Here is a 23,533-nt window from a genome sequence, read left to right as displayed (position 1 = left end):
ATGACCACTACAGACGGATCGTTGGTGTAATGAACTTTGGTCATCAACTGACTAAATCAGTACACCCAGTCCTGGTTCTGACAATTTCCTGTAACTTAGACAACACCCTATCAGATGCTGTCACAGACTTACATCTAACAGTCCAAACTCAGGATTTAAGATGGGCTATATATAACACTCCAGAGAACTGCTCCTGACCTGTGACTAAAGGAAGAAGACTGCTGACCAGTGACTGACTTCTACTAAATCAACTGTTCACATCTTCATTGGGTTTAACCATATATCATCTCAGATCATTTCTCATTCTAAAATCTTCAATCTAATGCTTGTTTTATATGCTGCTCCATTTACTACCTCAGCAGCCACTAATGGTCTTGGCATCTGTTTTATCCTGATTTCACTTTCCTGTAACGGTATATCATGGGCACCTTCTATTGGCAGTATATAAATGTTTTTTTAACGTAAAAGGAAATGTATGGTCATTGTTAGAAATCGGATATTTCCTTCATTAAACATGTTGAAAACAGTATAAAATCTTTCCTTTAAACATTATGACCTGAAGTTTCTGACTTTTAAGAAAGGAAAGAAACAAATCTGGACAAAACATCAATCTTCATTCCTTCAATGCGAGTCTACACTTCCCACGGATCAAGTGACCTTTTTGTCATGAATCTGACTTTCTCTTATACACAAGGAGCTTCTATTTTCTTCAATGTCTTTGAAATTCTACCTGTTATATCAACACTGCAGTTCTTATTTCTGTTTTACTAGGATACTCTGACCCTTTAAAACTGTTCAGACCCCCGTTTCTTATGTAAGGGAGATAAGAACACATCCCTCAGCTAGGTCAAAGGTTAAAGGGTATCATCTGACCCAACCTTCTATACAAATTTGACACAATTGATGAAGAAGTGGGTGGTAAGGTTTGGTGATGTCCTCCATCACACTTGCAGGTGTCTATATCACCAAAGTGTTTGTCTTACTCCTGATAACACAGACAAATATACATCTCATTGGTTGAAGGTTATCAACTTATCACCATGGAAACAGGGACATTATTTAAAGCTATAATTATTTTTAATTTAGAAGCTTAAATTTAGTATATATAATTCATGTACCTACATCTGATCGGGTCTTGAACTAACAGAAATACTTATTTTGTAATCAAAGTAAACCATTTTAAGTCTAAATAACTTATCTACCGTAACAACTTCGTGTATTCCTCTGAAAGACATCTTGAAAATGAAATCATCAAGAAGAAGTTGTTGCAAACTTTGTGTCTATTGTGGTGAAATTCAGTGTATTACATTGCTGAGAAGTTGAGAGTGAGTAATGTGCTGAAGGGTTTGTGGCTGTTAGACCCACATCCTCCAATCCACTTGATGTATTCCCTGTCCGATTGAAAACAGCTTCCCCTCCATCTAAACATGTAATATAACAGACACTAACCTTATATCACCTATGGATCCATAATAGACTGCTCTGCATCAAAAGAGTGGTCATACCAATGCACTGTTATGGGAGCCAAGCCTCAGATTTTCTTGTTTTTAATTCTTGGTAAAAATTTTTTTAGACCTTGAGGTTTTGTACTGGTTATGTGTTATACAGTTCAATTAAGAGGATTCTAAAAACAGAATTCAATAATAACTGTTGAAATCTTGTCAATTTACCCTGTGATCCACTGTTTCTAAGACTGCACAGGGCAAACATTGTTTGAATTTTCACTGTGATGGTAACAGAGTGAGGAAACTGATACAAAACTGTTTTCAGTTTATTTTGTTATCACCTGAAATCCTGTTTATCCTCTTAAAATTAAATTCTGTTTTTTTACTGAAAGCTTGGGTGTTGAGTAGGACTTGTAGGATGTGATTTAAGCCCAATTAACTATTCAGTATCACTTGTTCAGGTCTCAGCCAACTCTTATACAAAACTGTTAAATCAAATTAACTTCCTAACGTAATTTTCAACTCTTCTCAAATTGAAGTCCATAAATAAATATACGAAAAAATGTACTTTTGGATTAATTAATGTTAGAATTTCAATGAAATTAAAATGTCTGTATCCTTAATTAGAATAATTAACTTATATACCTATATATAGATATACATGTTTACAACATCAGTGTACTATTGGATCTACGTTTTTTCTTAACTTCTGTTGCTGCAGAAATGTACGATATCAATCATTCAAATCTGCATTGTTTTTCTATATTTTTGTTTGTGTTTCTTGTGGTAACAATTCATGGTACAGAACCAGAAAAATATTTTTTCATTAAACAGCTAATAAAGTAATAATTTTTATTTCACAATTACAATAAAGCACACAACAAGCAATGAATGAACCAACATACCTTGTACAATGGACAGCGATGGCTACCAGACAAACCAGAAGGATAAGGGCAACAGCTGCCGCAATACCTCCAATGATGGCCACTGTCAACAGATAGCAATCAGGATTACACAATATTCCGGTAGCAGTACATATTTTCTTGATATTCTTTTGTGATAGACTGGAATTTAATCTCGGTGCTATCTCAAATCTATGTCTACATACCAAAAACTAGCTTTACAGAAAGTGGGTTTTCCTCACAAAGTTGCAATTGACCTCAACGTGCATACTTTGTTAACATGACAGTGTCTTTCATTTTTCAGACAGGTATTCAAAAAGTACATATCTCAAAGATGTAGTTTTCGGTTGAAATTACTGATATTTAGCATTTTTGAATTGGTAACCATAGTCTTCAACAGTAAGAAATCAGGGGGAAAATTTTGTTCAGAAAAAACGAAATTGCAATTGAATGTGAATTTTTCATAACCAATCTGTCATACTTATTAATCTCAAATACAACCTTAAATTTCTGGAAAAGGAAGAGTTAACATGTTTCCTGGCAGGCAGTAACAAAACAGAATACACAAGGAAGACAATGCCATAATTATCCATAATCTGGGGAGGCAAATTTTAAACAAAAATAGCTAACGTAGACAATCAAAGTATTCATTAAGAATTTTTAAATCACTAGAGAAGACAATTGAAATATTCTGTTTCATCCTGCACTGGTAATTACCTGGAGATGGCAATTGAAATACACAATGTAGTAATCAAGATTTGTTAAATGACTAGAGATGGCAAATGAAATATTAATTAACAGAAGAGAAAGAAGCCCTAAAAATGTAAATCAACAAGAGGCCCATATGGGCTTTATCCTTCCTTATACATTATACATACATCTATAGAGCTGATACAGTATAAATGGACAAAGAGCACTTAGTGAATAAAGGCACATATTTTATATCATAGTAAAACATGTAAATGGTGACAACTTTACTTTTTCTATGGGAAATCAATTGCAACAAAAAGCTTTGATCAGAGGGAAATAATTGATTTATTAATTTGACAGAACATTCAAATTTCATGAAAAATCTCTGCCAATCAGAGGGCAAGGTTGTCATGAGTGACTTCTGATTCAGGGAAGTGTTGGGAATCAGATTCATCACACCAAAATACAAAGATTTACACATAATTTATTGTACAGCTGATGAAAATGATGATAAGATGTATATTGTGTGAAAATTATTAATGCTGACAAAATGGGCTAGTTTATAACTGAATTAGAATAAGACAACTCATTAAGAATTAATACATTGTTGGAAACTAAAAACCAAATTAGGTCACATTACTAAATCTAGGTATAGATTTATACCAGTCTGATAACATCTTGAGAAGCTCATAATCATTATATTGATGTTTTTGTAATGCTTTCACAGAAATGAACAACCAATTTTAATTTTTAAAGAATACTTAAAATACTTCCACTAGATTCCACTAAAATTAACAGCCCTTTGTTGTTATAAATTGGGATGAACCAATGAAAATTTATATGATTTATTAGATAAAAGCAGGAGAAAGTGATGGCTAACATTGTGAAATGCTTTCTTGGTGTTTACAGGCCTATAACCATTTGATTATCTGCCCATGGTGGTAATGTTGGTGATGATTTTAACAGATTATCTCAAATTTAGTACTTCATAAAATACCACAGGCATACACACACATATAAAATGTATCAAAGATGTGTATAAAAAGGATAAAAATTATCAGTTTATCATATTAAATAGAACATTTCCTTATAAGTACAATGCATCATTATCACCCTATTAAACTACTATTGTTTTAAGAGAGTTCACATCCATCATTTCTGTCCTACATTTGTACAGTTACTGATATTTCTATAACAATTGATCATTTATAGCTATGTGATTATATTAACCACTTTAAGTAAGCATAGCAGATATCATAAAGATAAATACAAATCTAATTAAACAAACAGAAGCTTAATTGATACAAATATGTCATATGTTAAGTTTCATCCTGGTACATGGATTTGCTGTTAGAAGCAAAAACTGAGATGTACCGTATTACTTGAAGCCTAATATAGATATGTACAATGTATGTAAAGCAGTGGTACAGAGAAATGTTATTTGAAGTATGATACTGATGTGTACAATGTATGTAAAGCAGTGGTACAGAGAAATGTTATTTGAAGTATGATACTGATGTGTACAATGTATGTAAAGCAGTAGTACAGAGAAATGTTATTTGAAGTATGATACTGATGTGTACAATGTATGTGAAGCAGTGGTACAGAGAAATGTTATTTGAAGTATGATACTGATGTGTACAATGTATGTAAAGCAGTAGTACAGAGAAATGTTATTTGAAGTATGATACTGATGTGTACAATGTATGTGAAGCAGTGGTACAGAGAAATGTTATTTGAAGTATGATACTGATGTGTACAATGTATGTAAAGCAGTGGTACAGAGAAATGTTATTTGAAGTATGATACTGATGTGTACAATGTATGTGAAGCAGTGGTACAGAGAAATGTTATTTGAAGTATGATACTGATGTGTACAATGTATGTGAAGCAGTGGTACAGAGAAATGTTATTTGAAGTATGATACTGTTACATTATGTATGTACAATGTATGTGAAGCAGTGGTACAGAGAAATGTTATTTGAAGCATGATACTGTTACATTATGTATGTACAATGTATGTAAAGCAGTGGTACAGAGAAATGTTATTTGAAGTATGATACTGTTACATTATGTATGTACAATGTATGTAAAGCAGTAGTACAGAGAAATGTTATTTGAAGTATGATACTGATGTGTACAATGTATGTGAAGCAGTGGTACAGAGAAATGTTATTTGAAGTATGATACTGATGTGTACAATGTATGTGAAGCAGTGGTACAGAGAAATGTTATTTGAAGTATGATACTGTTACATTATGTATGTACAATGTATGTGAAGCAGTGGTACAGAGAAATGTTATTTGAAGCATGATACTGTTACATTATGTATGTACAATGTATGTAAAGCAGTGGTACAGAGAAATGTTATTTGAAGCATGATACTGATATGCACAATATATGTAAAGCAGTGGTACAGAGAAATGTTATTTGAAGCATGATACTGTTACATTATGTATGTACAATGTATGTGAAGCAGTGGTACAGAGAAATGTTATTTGAAGCATGATACTGTTACATTATGTATGTACAATGTATGTGAAGCAGTGGTACAGAGAAATGTTATTTGAAGTATTATACTGATATGTGATACATGAAGCCTGATACAGAGATGTATTAAGAAGTCAGTGTTAAGTGTTTTAGACATGGCTATAATAATTAGCTTATGACATTCCAGACCATAGATAAGAGATCTCAAAGGGATCTTTGCTCCCATCATTGTTTGAACTTTATTTGCTCTTTGAAAGTTGGATCTTTTCCCTTCTTTTCTCTTCATTGTATTTTCTCTTAATGATAAGACATTTGAACATTCCTTTGCAGAAATAGTGATGATAATCTTTACTACCAAATCCAAAATGGCCACCTGGAAGCCATTTTGTTTCTTCTGATCAATCCCAAAATCAAATGGGCACAAGGATAGACCAAAAAGAATATACATATAAAATTTGAGAGATATTCATTCAGTTCTTTATAAGAGATAGGGATAATAATTTTTATTAAGCAAAATTCAAGATGTCTGCCTGTCGGCTGCTATTCAATACTTGTCAATAGATTATTGAACCATGTCACCTGTCATGGATTCAACAGACTAAGACACCATACTGGAGTACAAGTACTGGTACACATAACTGAATTGGTGTGCATAAACTACATGCTTTAGACATTCTTCTTTAGATATTTAGTTCAAAAATAATTACTAAACACATTTGAAGTACTAAGATAAACAATTGGTTATAAAAATGTATCTGAACAATAGACCAGATTTTAACATAATTTAGTAATAATTCAAACTTCTAACAGCCTCAATATTGACCAACTGAAGACATAACAATATATAAGTAAGTAGTAACTCACCTTTTTACTTAATGTGACATCTGTCCAGGTAGTTGGACAAGGGACATAACTCATATTCGGGTTATGCCCATTTGACAGCGCGAAAAAGTATTTTAGCATGACTGACAGCGCGACAATTTAAACAACGCAAACAGTTAGGGGGTTAACTAAACAAAAATTCCATGCACAAAAATATCCACATTTATAGTATGTGAAGACTGAGAGAGGGATGCTTTATTGTAAAATCATATATTTTCATGGGGATCAATTTCTTGGGTTTCTAAATAAAGATGACTGTTTTGTGGACAATTGATTTTGTGGATAAATATAGATAAACAAATCTTATAATACTTATTCTAACAGTTCATGGACATATGAATTTGTGGAGTAAAAGTACCTTCAAAATCAAAGAAAATATCTCCCCCACAAAAATGAATGATTTTACAGTATATTAAGTACATATATGTTTTATGATGGAGAATACCACCAGAAAGGTTAATATTAGTTTCCTGAATGACAAAATAATAATCAATAATATCAAGAATACAAACAGAACTGAATTTTTACCTTATCATACACCAGAGTACAGATAGCTTACGTAACAGTGATGTTCATATCTCTGATGTTTGTGGTGTGATAAATGTAGTATAAGACAAATCTATTACATACCATCTGTGTATACCTTGGCATTTTACCATACACTGATCGTTTTCCCAAGAGGCTCCAGTCTCCTACCAGGTAACTGATATCAGCCGGAACTTTATTCTGGTTGACTTTTTATGTTTATCATAACAGGGGTGCATATAATACAGATATTTGAAACTTGCAGCAGTCAGGCGGTATAACAATACTCATTCCTGATGACTGGTTTAAGGTAAATTAGATGTTTGTGATATTTCTAATTATCATTTATTTTGTAAGTTCTCCCATGCTGGTCTGCTATCATTGCTGGTCTAACATTATACTAATCAAAGGATGAAACCTTATTAATACAGATATAATATATTTTTATGATGGTATTTTACAGGTGTGAAAATTTCAGTTGGTCACAGTTCACCGATAACAGTAAGGAAAAGGCAATTGTTGTATACTATGCTGTACTACCTCTGTGTGACTGTTGTATACTATGGTGTACTACCTCTGTGTGACTGTTGTATACTATGGTGTACTACCTCTATGTGACTGGACATGTTGTTAGAAGGGACTACTGTTGTATACTATGGTGTACTACCTCTGTGTGACTGGACATGTTGTTAGAAGGGACTACTGTTGTATACTATGGTGTAATACCTCTATGTGACTGGACATGTTGTTAGAAGGGACTACTGTTGTATACTATGGTGTACTACCTCTGTGTGACTGGACATGTTGTTAGAAGGGACTACTGCTGTATACTGTGGTGTACAACCTCTGTGTGACTGTTGCATACTATGGTGTACTACCTCTGTGTGACTGTTGTATACTATGGTGTACTACTTCTGTGTGACTGTTGTATACTATGGTGTACTACCTCTGTGTGACTGTTGTATACTATGGTGCACTACTTCTGTGTGACTGTTGTATACTATGGTGTACTACCTCTGTGTGACTGTTGTATACTATGGTGTACTACCTCTGTGTGACTGTTGTATACTATGGTGTACTACCTCTGTGTGACTGTTATATACTATAGTGTACTACCTCTGTGTGACTGTTGTATACTATGGTGTACTACCTCTATGTGACTGGACATGTTGTTAGAAGGGACTACTGATGTATACTATGGTGTAATACCTTCATGTGACTGGACATGTTGTTAGAAGGGACTACTGTTGTATACTATGGTGTACTACCTCTATGTGACTGGACATGTTGTTAGAAGGGACTACTGATGTATACTATGGTGTAATACCTCTGTGTGACATGTTGTTATACTGTTGTATACTATGGTGTAATACCTCTGTGACTGGACATGTTGTTAGAAGGGACTACTGTTGTATACTATGGTGTACTACCTCTGTGTGACTGTGTGACTGTTATATACTATGGTGTAATACCTCTATGTGACTGGACATGTTGCTACTGTTGTATACTATGGTGTAATACCTCTATGTGACTGGACATGTTGTTAGAAGGGACTACTGTTGTATACTATGGTGTAATACCTCTATGTGACTGGACATGTTGTTAGAAGGGATTACTGTTGTATACTATGGTGTACTACCTCTGTGTGACTGGACATGTTGTTAGAAGGGACTACTGTTGTATACTATGGTGTAATACCTCTAGTTGACTGGACATGTTGTTAGAAGGGACTACTGTTGTATACTATGGTGTAATACCTCTATGTGACTGGACATGTTGTTAGAAGGGACTACTGTTGTATACTATGGTGTACTACCTCTGTGTGACTGGACATGTTGTTAGAAGAGACTTCTGTTGTATACTATGGTGTACTACCTCTGTGTGACTGTTGTATACTATGGTGTACTACCTCTATGTGACTGTGTGACTGTTGTATACTATGGTGTACAACCTCTGTGTGACTGTTGTATACTATGGTGTACTACCTCTGTGTGACTGTTGTATACTATGGTGTACTACCTCTGTGTGACTGTTGTATAATATGGTGTACTACTTCTGTGTGACTGTTGTATACTATGGTGTACAACCTCTGTGTGACTGTTGTATACTATGGTGTACTACCTCTGTGTGACTGGACATGTTGTTAGAAGGAACTACCAGTAGAGAACAAACCAGTTTATCAGTGGTTTACACCTCATTTCTTAATCTAGTATCATATCTGCCAAAAACTGATTATTAATGACCTGAAACAAGTATTTTCTACATCAGAGGTCCATCAGTACAGCTATATAAAAATACCATCTCGCTCTCTGTGGAACTGTCAATATGTCTTTCTGGACAACAAGCAATGTGCATGGTCATCATAATGGTCAGTTTGTGTATCGGTCAAGACCATGCCTGATAATAATCCCACCCAAACCTTTTATTGTTCTGTAATATCACCAACAACCTACTTCATTATAGCTCAAGTTGTAATAAGAGACTATGCATCTGACTGAAAACATATTAAGATTTGATGACCTGAGCAAGTGGTAGAGAATGATACCTTTTTTAAAATTTACTCTAATTCTGGATATGATAAGATAATGTATGCGTTAAGCACAAAGAACAAGCAGATAAAGTAAAGAAGATTAGACCTACATTTAGCTGAATTTGGATACATAATGATCTGTTTTTATTTAACCAGAAAAACGTCAACGTGACACTTTTGATTCATTACAGCTGTAATGTTTCTGTAGTCAAATAAGTTGATTTTAGTAAGTAAGTAGTTTGTATTATCTGGAAATCTCTTTGGAAAACATCTCCAATAATTAATCTCAGCTAAATCTGTGATCATTGTTTGTAAGATATAACCTGAAGTGATTATAATATATCTTATACCTCTGGTGAATAATGAGAGGATATTTTACAGGTGTTGATAGAGATCCTTACCCATATCAGGTATGAGATGTGGAGTTGACCACCCTTTACTAGGATACACAGTGTTGTTCCCTACAGGTGGCACTTTTGTTGGATTCGGGGTTACACTGGTGTTTGTAACTGGTCCAGCTGTGAGAGAACTGATAGCTTCCCCACAATACAGATTCACAAAGTCCTCAGTGTTCTCACCTACAAAGATGATTTTAGTAACAGATACTGAAAAACTGAATTGTTCAAAAGAAAAGAAATTGAAAAACATGAGTGAATATTTTTGGTCAAGAGAATTTAAACAAAGGAAATACTGAACCTTGAATGATAAAACCTATATATGTATAACAAATTTAGTTCTCCTTACTTTTGAGGTGAAGCCAGATATAACCACGGCTGTCATTCACATTGCTTTTTAACTCCAGACTGACATTGGTCACCATCCTGTTATAGATGGTCCGGAACCCATACAGCCCACCATGTCCACAACGAATGATCTTGGTCTGGCCATAGGTGTCCTGAATGCTTAGGCTTTGGGTACAGACTTGACTGTCCTCAGGTCGGGTGATCATGATATCGATGGCATGGATGGACAGACCTTGTGTATAACCAGACTTGAGCACACAGCGACAGGTGCGAGGCCCAGGGACAATAGGTGAAGGATAATCCAAGTTAGACAAGTACAACTCCTTACCACGTTTATGGTCATTGGAACAGAACCGGGCGACATCTGTGTCTGTAAAAATTCATATATTTAGAATACAAATATATATAATGTATAAAAGACAATTTAATCCTCTTATCATGATCAATTTGACCTTCAATTGTTCAACAACATGATCACCAGTATAACTAACATCTCGGAAGAAATGTTCTAGTCCTTAAGATGACAAAGTGTAGACTACAGGTTACAACCTTTGACCATTTGTCCAGACCTTGCACAGATTTTTAAGTCTTACATGCCATCATTCATGACATTCAGGATATTGGTTCTTAGTCTTGAAGATTTGATAATAGAATATCAGAGAAAAAAAGATTGGTGTATCTGTTTAAAATTCTGAACGTATCAGCAACATCATCATTAATCATACAAGCTTTTTTTCACAGATACAACCAAAATGTTTTGTTCCAAAATACAATGTACACATGTATAAACATACATAGCCATCAAGCCAAGTTATAATGTCATAAGTCAATCTAAGGTATAGACAACTGTTGACCTTTTGACCTTTACTGACTCAGCAGCAGCAAAGACAACTGATGACCTTTTGGTCTCACCTGACATACAGATGCAGAAGCATTGACAATTGATGACGTTTTGACCTTACCTGAGAAACAGACACTGAAGAATAAGACAGTGGATGACCTTACCTGACACACAGTCGTAGATGACAGTCATGTAATCCGTAAGTCTCCACTCAGGGTTATCACATTCACCTCGGGTGTTAATCCTCTTCACGTCAACCTCACAGTTCCTGTAGCCTGAACACATTATATTCAGCACATTATACTTGTCCTCATTAAATATCAGACAGTCATCGTAGGTACGACGACAACAGTCACTCTTATGCTTACGTCCTCGGTCAGCACATTTACGATCAGTCTTGACACCGTAAAACAGTCTTTTGATGGCAATCTTGTGACCTAATGGACATCCCAACTCAATAGTCTCTCGAGAACAACCACTGACAAATATGTTCTGGACACTGGCATTTGACACTATAAAAGAGAAAATCAGAGAATTACATTAGTGCCTGGTGTATAGACAACAGTGGTGTAGCATTGTAGGGCTTCTGTAACATTAGACAAATATTAACTATAACCTTTGAAGTTAAGCTTGTTCCCCCATGTTCGGTATCAAACACGATAGCTGAAGAATAAAAAGAAGAAAATTCTGCCCACTATGTAACAGAAACAGGTTGAAATGATATGTAAAACCAACACTGACCATTTGGACTTAACGCTTCAAATAGCAAAACTTTATACTTCGAAAACATCATTTCAGTTTCGTTTTAAGAAAATATACTGTAGCAGTTGTGAGTAAAGGTTGCTTTACTAGGCCCTGGTAGTGGGAATCTCCCTTTAGTCTAGTGGGAAAGTGTCCTACAAGATATTGAAGGATTGCTAGTTTGAATCTCCGCAATGGCAAGGTATTTTTCATAACTCCATCCTATTACAGATTTGGTGCCGTAGACTACTTCACGGGTAGAACTATTGGAGATTGAGATGCTTCTTGGAGATACTGAACCTGGGTTGTTACTGTCTTCAGGGACAAAGACTTTGTGCAGGAGGGAGTAGTGTAGAAGTGGTTTTCATTTCTCCTTCCTTATTACAATAAACTGGAAAATGTCTCGCATTAAGTGATAGGGAACAAAACAAAAGAAGAAAAGAGAAAGGATTTGTTTTTCTTCTAAAGACTGTGTCATTTTGAGACTGGATCTCTTTGTAGTATATGGTGGCTAATTCATAGAATATCATTTTGGAGGTCCACATCAGAGCAATCCAACCTCTCCAACACATAACGGCCTGCCATCTCAGCATCTTGGGAAACACAAACCTGCCATGAAAACAGGCAGTACATACACATTACAGTTCTTTACCTCTGTGTGAATTGCCAGGTAGTTTAATGCTCTTCCCCAGAGTATCTGTTTGAGAAATAGTTGTGGCACATTTGAAACATTGTACAAATCTTATTTTAAGCAATATGGTCAAAAGCGTTTGAACAATATCCCAGAAGAGAGACATATTAGAGATGTTTTACTGTATGATGGGGTCTGTATCCCTACAGCTCAATATTTCAAACACATATAAATGCAGACATGTTGTTGTTTGTGAATAATCATTACTGGCCCTGAATATGAACTAAAACCATAATTTTCAAGACGAAATCATCAAAGTCAGAATCAATTTCATATAAACTGCTGGTCATATAGCATACAGCAGGTTTATAGGTGTTTTCAGGGATGAAATTGATCACCCATGTAATGGTCTTACATTACACACCCAAAGTTTGGCATTCACTACAAAACTACTAGTATGTATGAAATGTGAAGTCCCTCTCATAAAGCACTAAAACTGAGGCCAATAACTAAAACAAATAAATATTTAATATCCTCAGGAGCACTTTATTCTTTGTCACATCTAATTATACAGACTTTGAAACATGAAACACATGTAAAGAATTCCTGTGGCAAAGAGGAACCATTCAATATGGCAGTGAGTCAAGGTCTGCTTTGTCGATGGTGGATGGATGTCGCCTATCATTCAATGACCCAACAGTTTTTTTATTTCAACATGGCAATATTTATCCTGATCTTCTGGTAATATCACAATACTGGTAATATTACAATACTTAAGTTTTCAACCATTCATTAAGGCAGTGAGTCAGGGTCTGCTTTGGTGGATGGAAGTTGCCTTTTGTCCAACGACTCAACAGTTTTTGATTTTTACACAGCAATTCATGCTGATCTTCAGGTAATATCACAATACTTAAGTTTTCTTGTAATTCAGAATTCAAAATGGCAAACTAACAATTAAAAATATAAGTTATTGTAACTTCTACATGTCAGCTGTTCTGTTATGTCTCAGGCTAAAAACATTTCGCTAAAATAACATTTAAAGAATCACACTCTACTTGCAGTTTCTGTGTTTTGTTTAAATCACAATTATTGTAGATGCATTAATTTATCATGACACTAACATCTGTAAAATATATTGCTCCAGATTTGATGATACCGGCAGGTGTTGTAATGGCATTGCATTATAATATGCTATAGCTTATTAAAAATGGATTAATCTTATAAAAGCCAATTTTGTCAAAGGTTAACTTGAATGAGGCGCTATGGGGGCCCCAAAAATCCCATGTAAGTGAGTTAAACTTGATTTAGCTCTACAGTAATGGTCCCATGTTATAAACTATTCATTTTGATTAAAGCCTTCTTTAATCATGAGGCTAGTGCTAGATTTTTACTTTTCTTTTTCGGATCTCTTTTGACTTTTCTCAGTTGCCTCTTAGACTTCAACATTAGGTCCTTAGCATCATTAACAAGTCCCAGAAGGATGAAACTGCTTCATGATGCAGTTTAATTCATTGCTTTGGCCCTGAAATGTATCTAATTCTAAATTTGTATTACAATGTGCTGTTCACATGTGTCATTTGTACTATGTTTATACAGCTATTTTCTCTGTGAATTGATTTACTTTTTTATTTGGGTTAACTTATTAACCTACTTATAATTTGATCCTTGTCAGCCATACAATCTTCATATCAATCACTGGTCCATTCCAAAAATATCACTCAGTAAGGTCACATTACTAGTGTAAGTGTAGCTAACACCCTAACTCTGTTAACAGGCCTAATTGATGACCTTATTAACACCTATAAAATGTTCGTCAATATAATCTTCAGAGATTGCATGATGTGGAGACAATATAGCTGTTCAAATCTGACAATCAAAATCAAAAAGTAAGAAAAGATTTATCATGAACTAGTTCTGTTTACTGTCTAAAAATACGTAGGTTGTAGTTACTGCTATACTTCTCTCCATACACCACTCATAGAGATGTTTTAGCCTAAGCCTTTTGACCTTGTATTCGTGTCAGGTTGACATCTGACCTTTGAACTTGATGTGAGGAAGTGGTTGGCAGGTACATAAGCTATGGTTGCTATGATAAGAAAAATGGGGGTGGATCTCTACAGATAAACACTGCAATTTATTTTTTATCTGACAGATTCATTCAATTTCCTACGAGATGATAAGGGAGATTTGAAGCTGATACCTCTTGGGAGTCTATATTTTGATATGTATAAGGTCACTGAGAGAGCCTGAACTTCATTAGTGTGTACTACAGGGGAATCAACAAGTTATATGCTAGTATTTCACTAATTAGCACAAATTGACTGATATCAGAAAAAATATTACCTTGTTAACCCTGAAAAATAACATATAAAAGAAAAAAAGCTAAACAGCTATTAAACAGATACTGTAAAAATATAACTTAGACTTAGTCAACTTGATCCTACATAAGTGTAGTAATCAACAAGTCATAACACAAGGAATTAAATACTTCTACAGAGGTCATCCAGTACAAATCTCTGGTAAATCCACTATACCAGAAACTAGAATCCAAACTCGTCATCTCTAAATTCAAGGGACCATGGAAAATATTTCTGCTTTTATGAATTTTGTCTAAAGGAATTGTCTGAATAAGGTTTACGATATCAGTTTCCAGACGTTGATTACGGTTGAACAAAGAAAGGCTAGGATAGCATGGTACACAGTGGTAGAAAAAGTGTAATTTACATGTTATTTGTAATGGCAGTAAATAAAAATAAATAAATGAATTTCTACTTTCATCCAAACAACAAACATGTAATAACAACTCCAATCAAATACATTTGTACTCATGTTGTTCCGTCCCATACACTACCCTTATGTCTGGTCGGGTGGTGCAGTGGTAACACACTCGCCTTTCACCTAGCCGACCCGGGTTCGATTCCCAGAACGGACGTGATAAGGTAAGGGGTCACCTGCCCGACCACGTGGGTTTTTCCCCGGGTACTCCGGTTTCCTCCCACAATAAGATCCCTCGCGCGCTTACATCCGGGCCAACAAGAGTGATTAGTATAAGTTGACATAACTTGTTTCGCAATTGTTGTAAAATAAATAAAGTTTATATTTATTTACCCTTATGTAGTTATATGGAATGACAATAAAACGAAAATAAAATTTGCTTTTGATACCCTACAAGAAATGATGTATGAAGCTACAGATCATATCAATATGACTTTATTTATAATAAATCGACATATGAAAACCATGGCACTAGAAAGTTTTTACCTGTTATAGAAAACCTTGTACAACACTAGACTTAACAAATCATGTACAGATATAGACTCAATCAATGAAAAATACTTTTAGCACTTATATTGTCCAAGCGCTAAATCTAGCAAAGTGCCCGATCTCAGTCCTTTAGTAAACAAGCTCAAAAATTGGTTTCTTTCGTCAGAAAGTTTGAACTGGTTTGACGGTTTCATTTTGAACGTTCCTGAAGATGCAAGCTAAATGTTTTCATGTCTTGTCTAAATGCAACACTTATCGATGTTTTGACGAAAATTAATTTCGAGACAATGAATGACTTTTCCTGGCATTACAATTGAAGGGACTGAAAAATCACTTTCACTCAAACAACATTTCAACTCAATAAAATTTGAGTAATCGAAACTAAAATTACAAGTAAAAAAATCAGGATTCAAGAGATTTCCAGACAACAAGTATCAACTATGTATACACTGATATCTGTTCCTTACCCTTTGTCATATTAAAACCACAGCCTATGTTAATTTAAAACCATAGCCTATGTCATATCAAAATCTTATTCTTCGTTTTGTTCAAGACCATATCCTTTGTTGTTTGAAAACACTTTTTTTTCATATGAAAACCATACCATATCCTTTGTTATAATGAATAAGGTCAATAATGTCACGACAATCCCTACCCGAAACTTTATCCTTAAACTTTAATGCGCATCCCTGAAAAATTACCAATCCTGATACCGTACAGCCAATCCTCTCCTTTATTTATCACCTGCTACCAGTAACTGACAGAAAAAAAACAGCTGGTTTATCCAATCACACACACTAAACCAGATCACCCACACTATACTAAGCACTTGATTATCATTAATTAGCTAGTCATTAATATAAATAAATAATTCAAACGTTGTCATCTTCATCTCTGATAACTACAGATCCCATTTAACTCCAAGTGTTTCCTTGGTCCTAGCCACATAGTCTCTCATTATCATAATGATAAACTCGGTATTGGGGTAACTCAGGTTCCTATTAAGTTCAAGTTTATAAAATTAGACTGAAATCTATTTCAGGTATTCTTTTCTAAGATTTTTTTAACACAGAAATCATAATTTTTAATGGGTTAGTGAAAACATCTATTTACCAGTACCCAAAAAGCCTTTGTGGGACTGAAAGTCCAAGATACAAGCTGACTTCCTGTCAATGACAAGCTAATCATACCTTTTCTAATCTCAAAAGCAGCAATAACATTTCCAAATTTGTTTGGGATTTCCCTCTTATCCTCGTGTCTCTATATCTGATCTCTGTAAATCCAACATGACTGACTTCACATCCTCTTCCTGAACAATCGATACTGACATCTCTATTTTTTTTTTTACTTTCCAAATCTCTCTTAAACAACCACTTTTGAGTTTTCTTCCTCCCCAATCTTTCTCTAACAATTATCCTGAAATCTTCCCCTGTCAAATCTGTCTCCAGCCATTCTAAATGTCTAACGTATCTTGCCCACTATCCATTTCCCGTGTGCTGGGCTGATAACCATGTTTTGTGGTCCAACTAATTTAGAACTGTCTGTGTAATAACTGTGATTAGAGATGTCCTGAAGAAAATGTTATTAAAGCTGGCAGAGGAACTCCAACACATATTCTGCATTGTTTTAGTCCAACGTCTTCACTTCACATGCCATGATATCCCACCATGTCAAATAATAACCTATTTCAGTGTATTAAAACCTCCTTGGACATCAGATCAATAAAGTCTCTAATTACATGTAAAGACAATATACATGTATATCAAGCTGATTCTATCATTTATATAAAATTAACTGACACTCTGGATGACAATTTTCTATTGTATGGAAGTTTAAGTAATATCAGAATCAAAATTTCCTAAATCATACGGAAATTTTGCTTAGCTCTTTTGGTATGAATATAATACAGGTTCAAAACTTTGTATTTAGTCCTCTGAGAACACACCAATTAAGATTTCTGCAGCTTTCTCTGTGATATCTTCAAATATATACACCATACCTTGTACATAAATAATTGTATATAATCTGTACTTAGATATATTTGTTTTTTTTAAACTATAGATTCATTTAATGAAGAAAAAAAAATTTAATTCTTTTTTTCTCCTTTTCAATTTGGCCTAAAAGGAAGATAACACTTTTATATATGTAATTGTGTCTAAAAGCATTTACCAGTTGCTAGGAAACAAAATCACATTGTCAGTATCAGACTTTTAAATGGTGCCAGCTCTATTAAAATGTCTCTACAAAATTATACTTTGGTGTAAAATGTAGAAATTAAAGCTGTTTGCCATGGTTACAAAAAGAAGTTATTTGGGTAATTTTACAGGTGAATATTCTGGAGGACAATACCAACCCTTTTTTCTTATTGTTACAGAAATCCATAGAAACTTTTAAAAATGTACCTTTAAACAAGAGGCCGAAGTGGCCTGTATCCCTCCCCTGTTCTGCAGCCTTATACAGTTCATTCAGTACATGTCTGGAAACTTGAAAGCCTATTCTTCAAGCATATCTCATACAAATACCATGGCCAATGACCTGCTTCTTGTTGAAAAGATGAAATTTCAATTTCTTAACTCATTTGACCCTGTAACCTTTTGATAAACCTGGTAGCCTGTCATCCTGGCATACTATAAGCCAAATATCAGCACCCAGGGCCTTGTGATTATTGACAAATTGTAGATTTTAACACATTTGGCCCTTGTGACCTTGAACATATGTGTCAAGATAATTCATCTGAACAATCTTAGTTGGCTAGCCTATCATCCTAGCATGCTGCATTCCCAATATCAGCACCCTGGTCTTACGGTATAGTCTGATAAAGTCATCTAAAGATTGAAGATATTTCATGCCTGTGGCCTTGAAAGTGGGTTAAGGTTATTCAATTAAACAAACATGATTGCCCTAAATCCAAGCCAGGTTACTTATAAAGGCCCAACATCGCTATCATTAGCCTATTGGTTACTGAGAAGAAGTTGTTTGAAGATTTCAACACATTTGTACCCTGTGACCTTTAATTTGGGTCAAGGTCATTCATTTGAACAAAATTCATCCCAGCATGCTACTAGCCCAATCAATACTTTTGACCATTTGGTTATTGAGAAGAAGTCATTCAAAGAAAAAAGTTAATAATAGATGGACGTTGCACCATGTCCTTCCAGCAGGTGAGTGAAAAACAGATGTCACATGATAAAAGCCTTCTAACAAAACCAGTTATATAATAATAAAATGTATCTCATTAAAACTTCTCCAGTCATTCTATAAGCTTAAAATAATTAAGCATTGCCAAGTATTTCAGGGAGTACAAGTGTGTGTATGAACTCTTACATCATGAAATGATGCAACCCTTTCAGTAACTTGATATTTCTAGACTCCCCAGGTAAATCTAGGAAATATTAAGGTACAAACTAACATTAAGATTAGGTAAATCTAGATAAATGTTAACACAGACAGATATAAATAACGCTTTAGGAAAAACACCACATGTATGTACTTTCCAGACAGACATCTTTATGTAGTAGGGTCTGTGTGACTTTCTTATTAAGACATCACACAAAGCTTACTCACAACCAATATATCTGTCTGTGTGTCTTTCTGCAGTCTCTAGGAACATGTCATTACAGTCTGCAAGTCTTCTACCAAAATCTGTATTTGTCCCCGGTCCCACAACACCTTAAATGTTGTGACAGGTCATAGCGAGATTCAGCATCAGAGTCTTCATTGGTGCTATGATGTAAACTTACATAACCAGATGTTGTATTCCTTTTGCCAATAAGTAGGGGATTGCTAAAATCAAATTACTGTTCTGTTTTAGTCTTTATTGGACAAAAAAAGACCTTAGAGATCAAACATGTACAGAAACTGTGGAAGCCTTGTAATGTACCAAAGTCAACCAATCTTCCACGCCAACGTAAAGTCATTGCCCACCTAATGAATTACAAGTGAACATTCAATTTGCTCTGTTCCTCCTGTTATCTTTACTGTATTGGACAATTAAGTGTGACCACCTTGACTAGGAAAATACTTTTTTATAAATAGTGTGATCTCAAGCTTTATTTAGAAGAGTGGTTATGTGTATCAAATATAAGTTTTCTTCAACAAAATAAAGACTATGACAAAATGTGGGACAGCATAGTGACCTGGTGAGATTGATTCAATTTTATATAAATATCTGTTAACAACCAAGACAGCAAGGTGTTTCCTGAAGGTATTAATCTGCAGAGTAGATATAAGGTATTATTATATTCTGTAAAATTGATTGATATTGTCAAATAAAGTCCAGTTTTCTCTTGTTGTTCCAGATTCCATCATAGTTTTCTTCTGCACACTTTCTTGTTATGCCATGTTGTTTCATCATTAAATATGTGCTATATGCAAAGCATTATGGGATTCCAAGGTTGGATACAGCTGCCTAATTTGCATGCTATCTAGTCAGCCTGACTAGCTCAATCCAATAAGGATTTCCTTAAGTTGTTATGTAATTACGCATTTTTCTGAACTCAATGGAATAAAGTATTCTATTATGGACAAAGATAAAACTGAATCTTCTGTTGCAAAAATGGATATTTTTTCAGCGGTGACTACCTTTAAAACATTGTAATACTTGGATAGAGTATTCTCCATTTACACTTACAAATGTTTGTGTTAGCTTGAGAATGACTTACTAGTATCTGTCTTTTTTATGATCAGTGATTGCTTATCAACAGAACATTCAGATCTCTTTCCTTTTTTTCTAGAGTTCACAATTTTTTCATCACTTCATTTTCTTTTGCTGGATCAGCAATTGTTCCTCAACAGAACATTAAGATCTCTTTCCTTTTTTTCTAGAGTTCACAATTCTTTCATCACTTATGGTAACACATCATTTTCTTTTGTGATCAATTAAATGCTGCTTCTCACTAAATTTAACACTTTATTTCCTTCATACTCTTTAAAAAGGTATTTGAGAATTTCAAAGAGACTGATAATACTTCTCCGTAGAGTAAAGAGTAGAACATGCTGAATTTTTATATTTTGAAATCTGTTGAAATTGAAATAATTGAAACAGCCTATAAATTTCAAAGTGTTCCCACCAAGGAAATGTACATTGATCAATCTGTCAAAACCACAGTAGAATCTTTCAGTTACTTAATGTATAATTTCTCTTTACTTCAATTATCCCCTTAATGATAGAGCTCTCTCATCACAGACACCCTGTTGGCACATGCTGTGTGTTCTAAGACATTAAAAAATCAGGCCTTGTTCCCACGAAATCAATTTCTTCTCCTTCACAACCCCAGCAGAATACTACATACTTTTACACTAAATCATACTGTTGATAATGACAAAACACAAACAGCTTCTTCCTTGTGACAATTCTGATACAAATTTATTTTATAATTTGCTGAATTGCAAAGTATTTTAACACAACATAGCATTTCTTATTCTATAATACATTGTTAAATATTGAACTTTGCTGTATTACATAAATGTACATTTAACATTATAACACAACAAATAAGCCTCCTTACTTATAGAGGCAGCAATATCGATCATTGAGTTATATATGAAAAAGATAATAGGATTTTTTTTACACTAATAATACAGATTTAAATCATCAGAGCTCTTTTGTGTTTAAAGGAAAAAACATGCAGATCCATTTCCTTTCAAATGGTCCACTATTTTTTAACACTTTAGGCTCTCGTGGTTAAATTACTCTTGTATTGAACACTGTTACAAAGTGAAGTACATTCCTCTATCACCAAATATAGAAATATTTCTTCTTTAAGATATATAAAATATTTAGGCCCAAATCCAACACAGTCCTTACTCTATCAGTACATAGCATGTCACAAACACTTGTTGGTAATGGTAGAGATTGAGGTAACACTTAACTCATCCATACTATATCTTATATCACGATTTTAAAGAAAACCTCACTTTTAAAACGATTACTAGAACAATATATCATCAAGCTATTGCAAGAGAAATCTCTTTGATTTTAACAGACCCATCTATCTGTCCTGCTAAGATGTGGCACTTGGACATGAAAAAGGCAAATCAATTTGAAAAAACATGGCCATTCCATTAGGAGACCTAAACAGATACACATTCACACTTTACAGGGTATTTAATGGCTATCTTTACAGGAACTTCACTGACAAACACATATTGACGTAATTCCATCCCATAAAAGTTCAATGATAGGATTTGAAACACTTTTATAAATCTGTGTACATGTTGCTTAATTATTAACTTCATGTGTAGGAGGCATGGCCTCATCCCCAGCAACCCAGGTCCTTTAGCTCTGAGGAAGGATCAGCTATAGCTCTATCCTTTGTGTGATCATTGACACCAAACCTATAATAGCAGCTGATAGTGAAGAAAACATTACTACTAACATGGTTCAAACATGTGACCCTTTTGTTGCTAGCTGTACAATCTACTACTTGAATGTACAGAAATTCCCACAATCCAATGCTAGTAAGGTGACTTGAAAAGCCTTGCATGGCCAATATGAGCATCCAGGATTGCATGGTCAACTAGTAGCTAGATGTCAAGTTAAACATGGCCAGTGTGAGATTCCAGGACTGCAATGTCAACCAGTAGCTAGATGTCATGTTAAACATGGCCAGTGTGAGATTCCAGGACTGCAATGTCAACCAGTAGCTAGATGTCATGTTAAACATGGCCAGTGTGAGATTCCAGGACTGCATGATGGGCCAGTAGCTAGATGTCATGTTAACTATGACAAGTGTGACATTCTAGGACAACTGCATGGTCGCCAATACCTAGATGTCATTTACTGCTATTGGTGAGTGACAATGGCATTTTACAATTGTTAGCTCAGGTTTCATTGATAAAACACTTAACAAAGTACACATAAATACCTCTGCATGCAAAAAAAAATGGCAGTAAGCTGTACTTGTTTTCCGACAATACTGTTTTTCATCAATTTCATGAAAGCAATATTGAATACTATACATTAGGGAATCAATAGAAATATGCTGTGAACTTTACAGAACCTTACAACAAGTTTAATGTCCATGATACACTTGAGTACCCTTCTGCAGTACATATGTATTCCAGTAACATACATGCTCCTGCCTACAGTACTCATCCCTTCCATTCATGATTTTGGCCTTGCTGGTTGTTACTGATCTGGACCTTGGCAGGCATCCTAGTGTATCAGGTTACACTGTAGAGGTCAGGGTTGGAATGTCGTCCCATATCTCCATCTATCCTAACACTGACCCAGTTTAGTATTCATATATGTTTATTTTCCTTGTGTATAAACTAAGTTTCTTTTCTTAAAATAATAATATCTTTCTTTAAGAAAGAAGCTTCCAAATCAAAAACTTTACTCCTGAAATTTTCTGCAAAATCTTTCAGATGGACACCCATCAGCAAACAGCATTGATTGTGTTCTATTGGGGAAGCTGATAATTAAAGGTCATAAAAGGTCATTAGTAACAGACTACAGGTAAAAGACAGGAAACAATTAGTGCTGAAGTCATTATTGTATGAGAGGACGAGAAGTCCATGTCAGAATCTAATGAGCACACCTCGTGTTGGCGTCCAAGCTAAATCTCCCTCCAACTACACACTTCTTCATTTTTCCCAAACTACAATATCTGAGATTTTTCCTAAAACTTTAAATCTTCTTTATCTGCATAGCTGACCTTTACTACCCTTAAAACTTTCTCCAATTCCACCTTTCCTGTACTTTTCCCTCTGCTAATCTCTAAATCCAGTGAGTTCTTCTTTTTCTGAGTTCGTCCTGTTGTCATATTGTGTACCCTCATTTACGGCTCTTAGGCATCAGTGACAAGTCCTTGAAGGATGATCTATCAGTATGATGGAGCCTAATTCA

The 23,533-nt window shown here is 34.7% G+C and overlaps 1 protein-coding gene and 1 long non-coding RNA gene across 7 annotated transcripts in view; one reads left to right on the top strand and one right to left on the bottom strand.

The window, feature by feature from the left end:
- LOC132561344 (uncharacterized) overlaps positions 1 to 23,533 on the bottom strand; it is a 104,634-nt gene that overhangs the window by 9,603 nt on the left and 71,498 nt on the right. For all 5 annotated transcript variants that reach the window (XM_060226067.1, XM_060226071.1, XM_060226068.1 and 2 more), the window contains 4 exons: positions 11,213 to 11,560; positions 10,209 to 10,577; positions 9,866 to 10,042; positions 2,351 to 2,432 (listed from right to left, as the gene is read on the bottom strand). In XM_060226067.1, coding sequence (XP_060082050.1) covers positions 2,351 to 2,432; positions 9,866 to 10,042; positions 10,209 to 10,577; positions 11,213 to 11,560 — 976 coding nt within the window. The remainder of the gene's footprint in view (positions 1 to 2,350; positions 2,433 to 9,865; positions 10,043 to 10,208; positions 10,578 to 11,212; positions 11,561 to 23,533) is intronic.
- Positions 7,139 to 12,958, top strand: LOC132561345 (uncharacterized). 2 transcript variants are annotated; one of them, XR_009554689.1, is made up of 3 exons: positions 7,139 to 7,244; positions 10,295 to 10,521; positions 12,021 to 12,958. It is a non-coding gene; the product is annotated as an uncharacterized LOC132561345 (long non-coding RNA). The 2 variants fall into 2 exon arrangements; XR_009554688.1 differs by having other exon boundaries at positions 10,267 to 10,521.

The sequence above is a fragment of the Ylistrum balloti genome, unplaced genomic scaffold (genome assembly GCF_031769215.1).
Source record: "Ylistrum balloti isolate Yb309-2 unplaced genomic scaffold, AGI_CSIRO_Ybal_v1 Utg371194, whole genome shotgun sequence".
Lineage (NCBI taxonomy): Eukaryota > Metazoa > Mollusca > Bivalvia > Pectinida > Pectinidae > Ylistrum > Ylistrum balloti.
The sequence above is the reverse complement of the archived record's forward strand: the minus strand, read 5'-3'. Positions and strand labels throughout refer to the sequence as shown.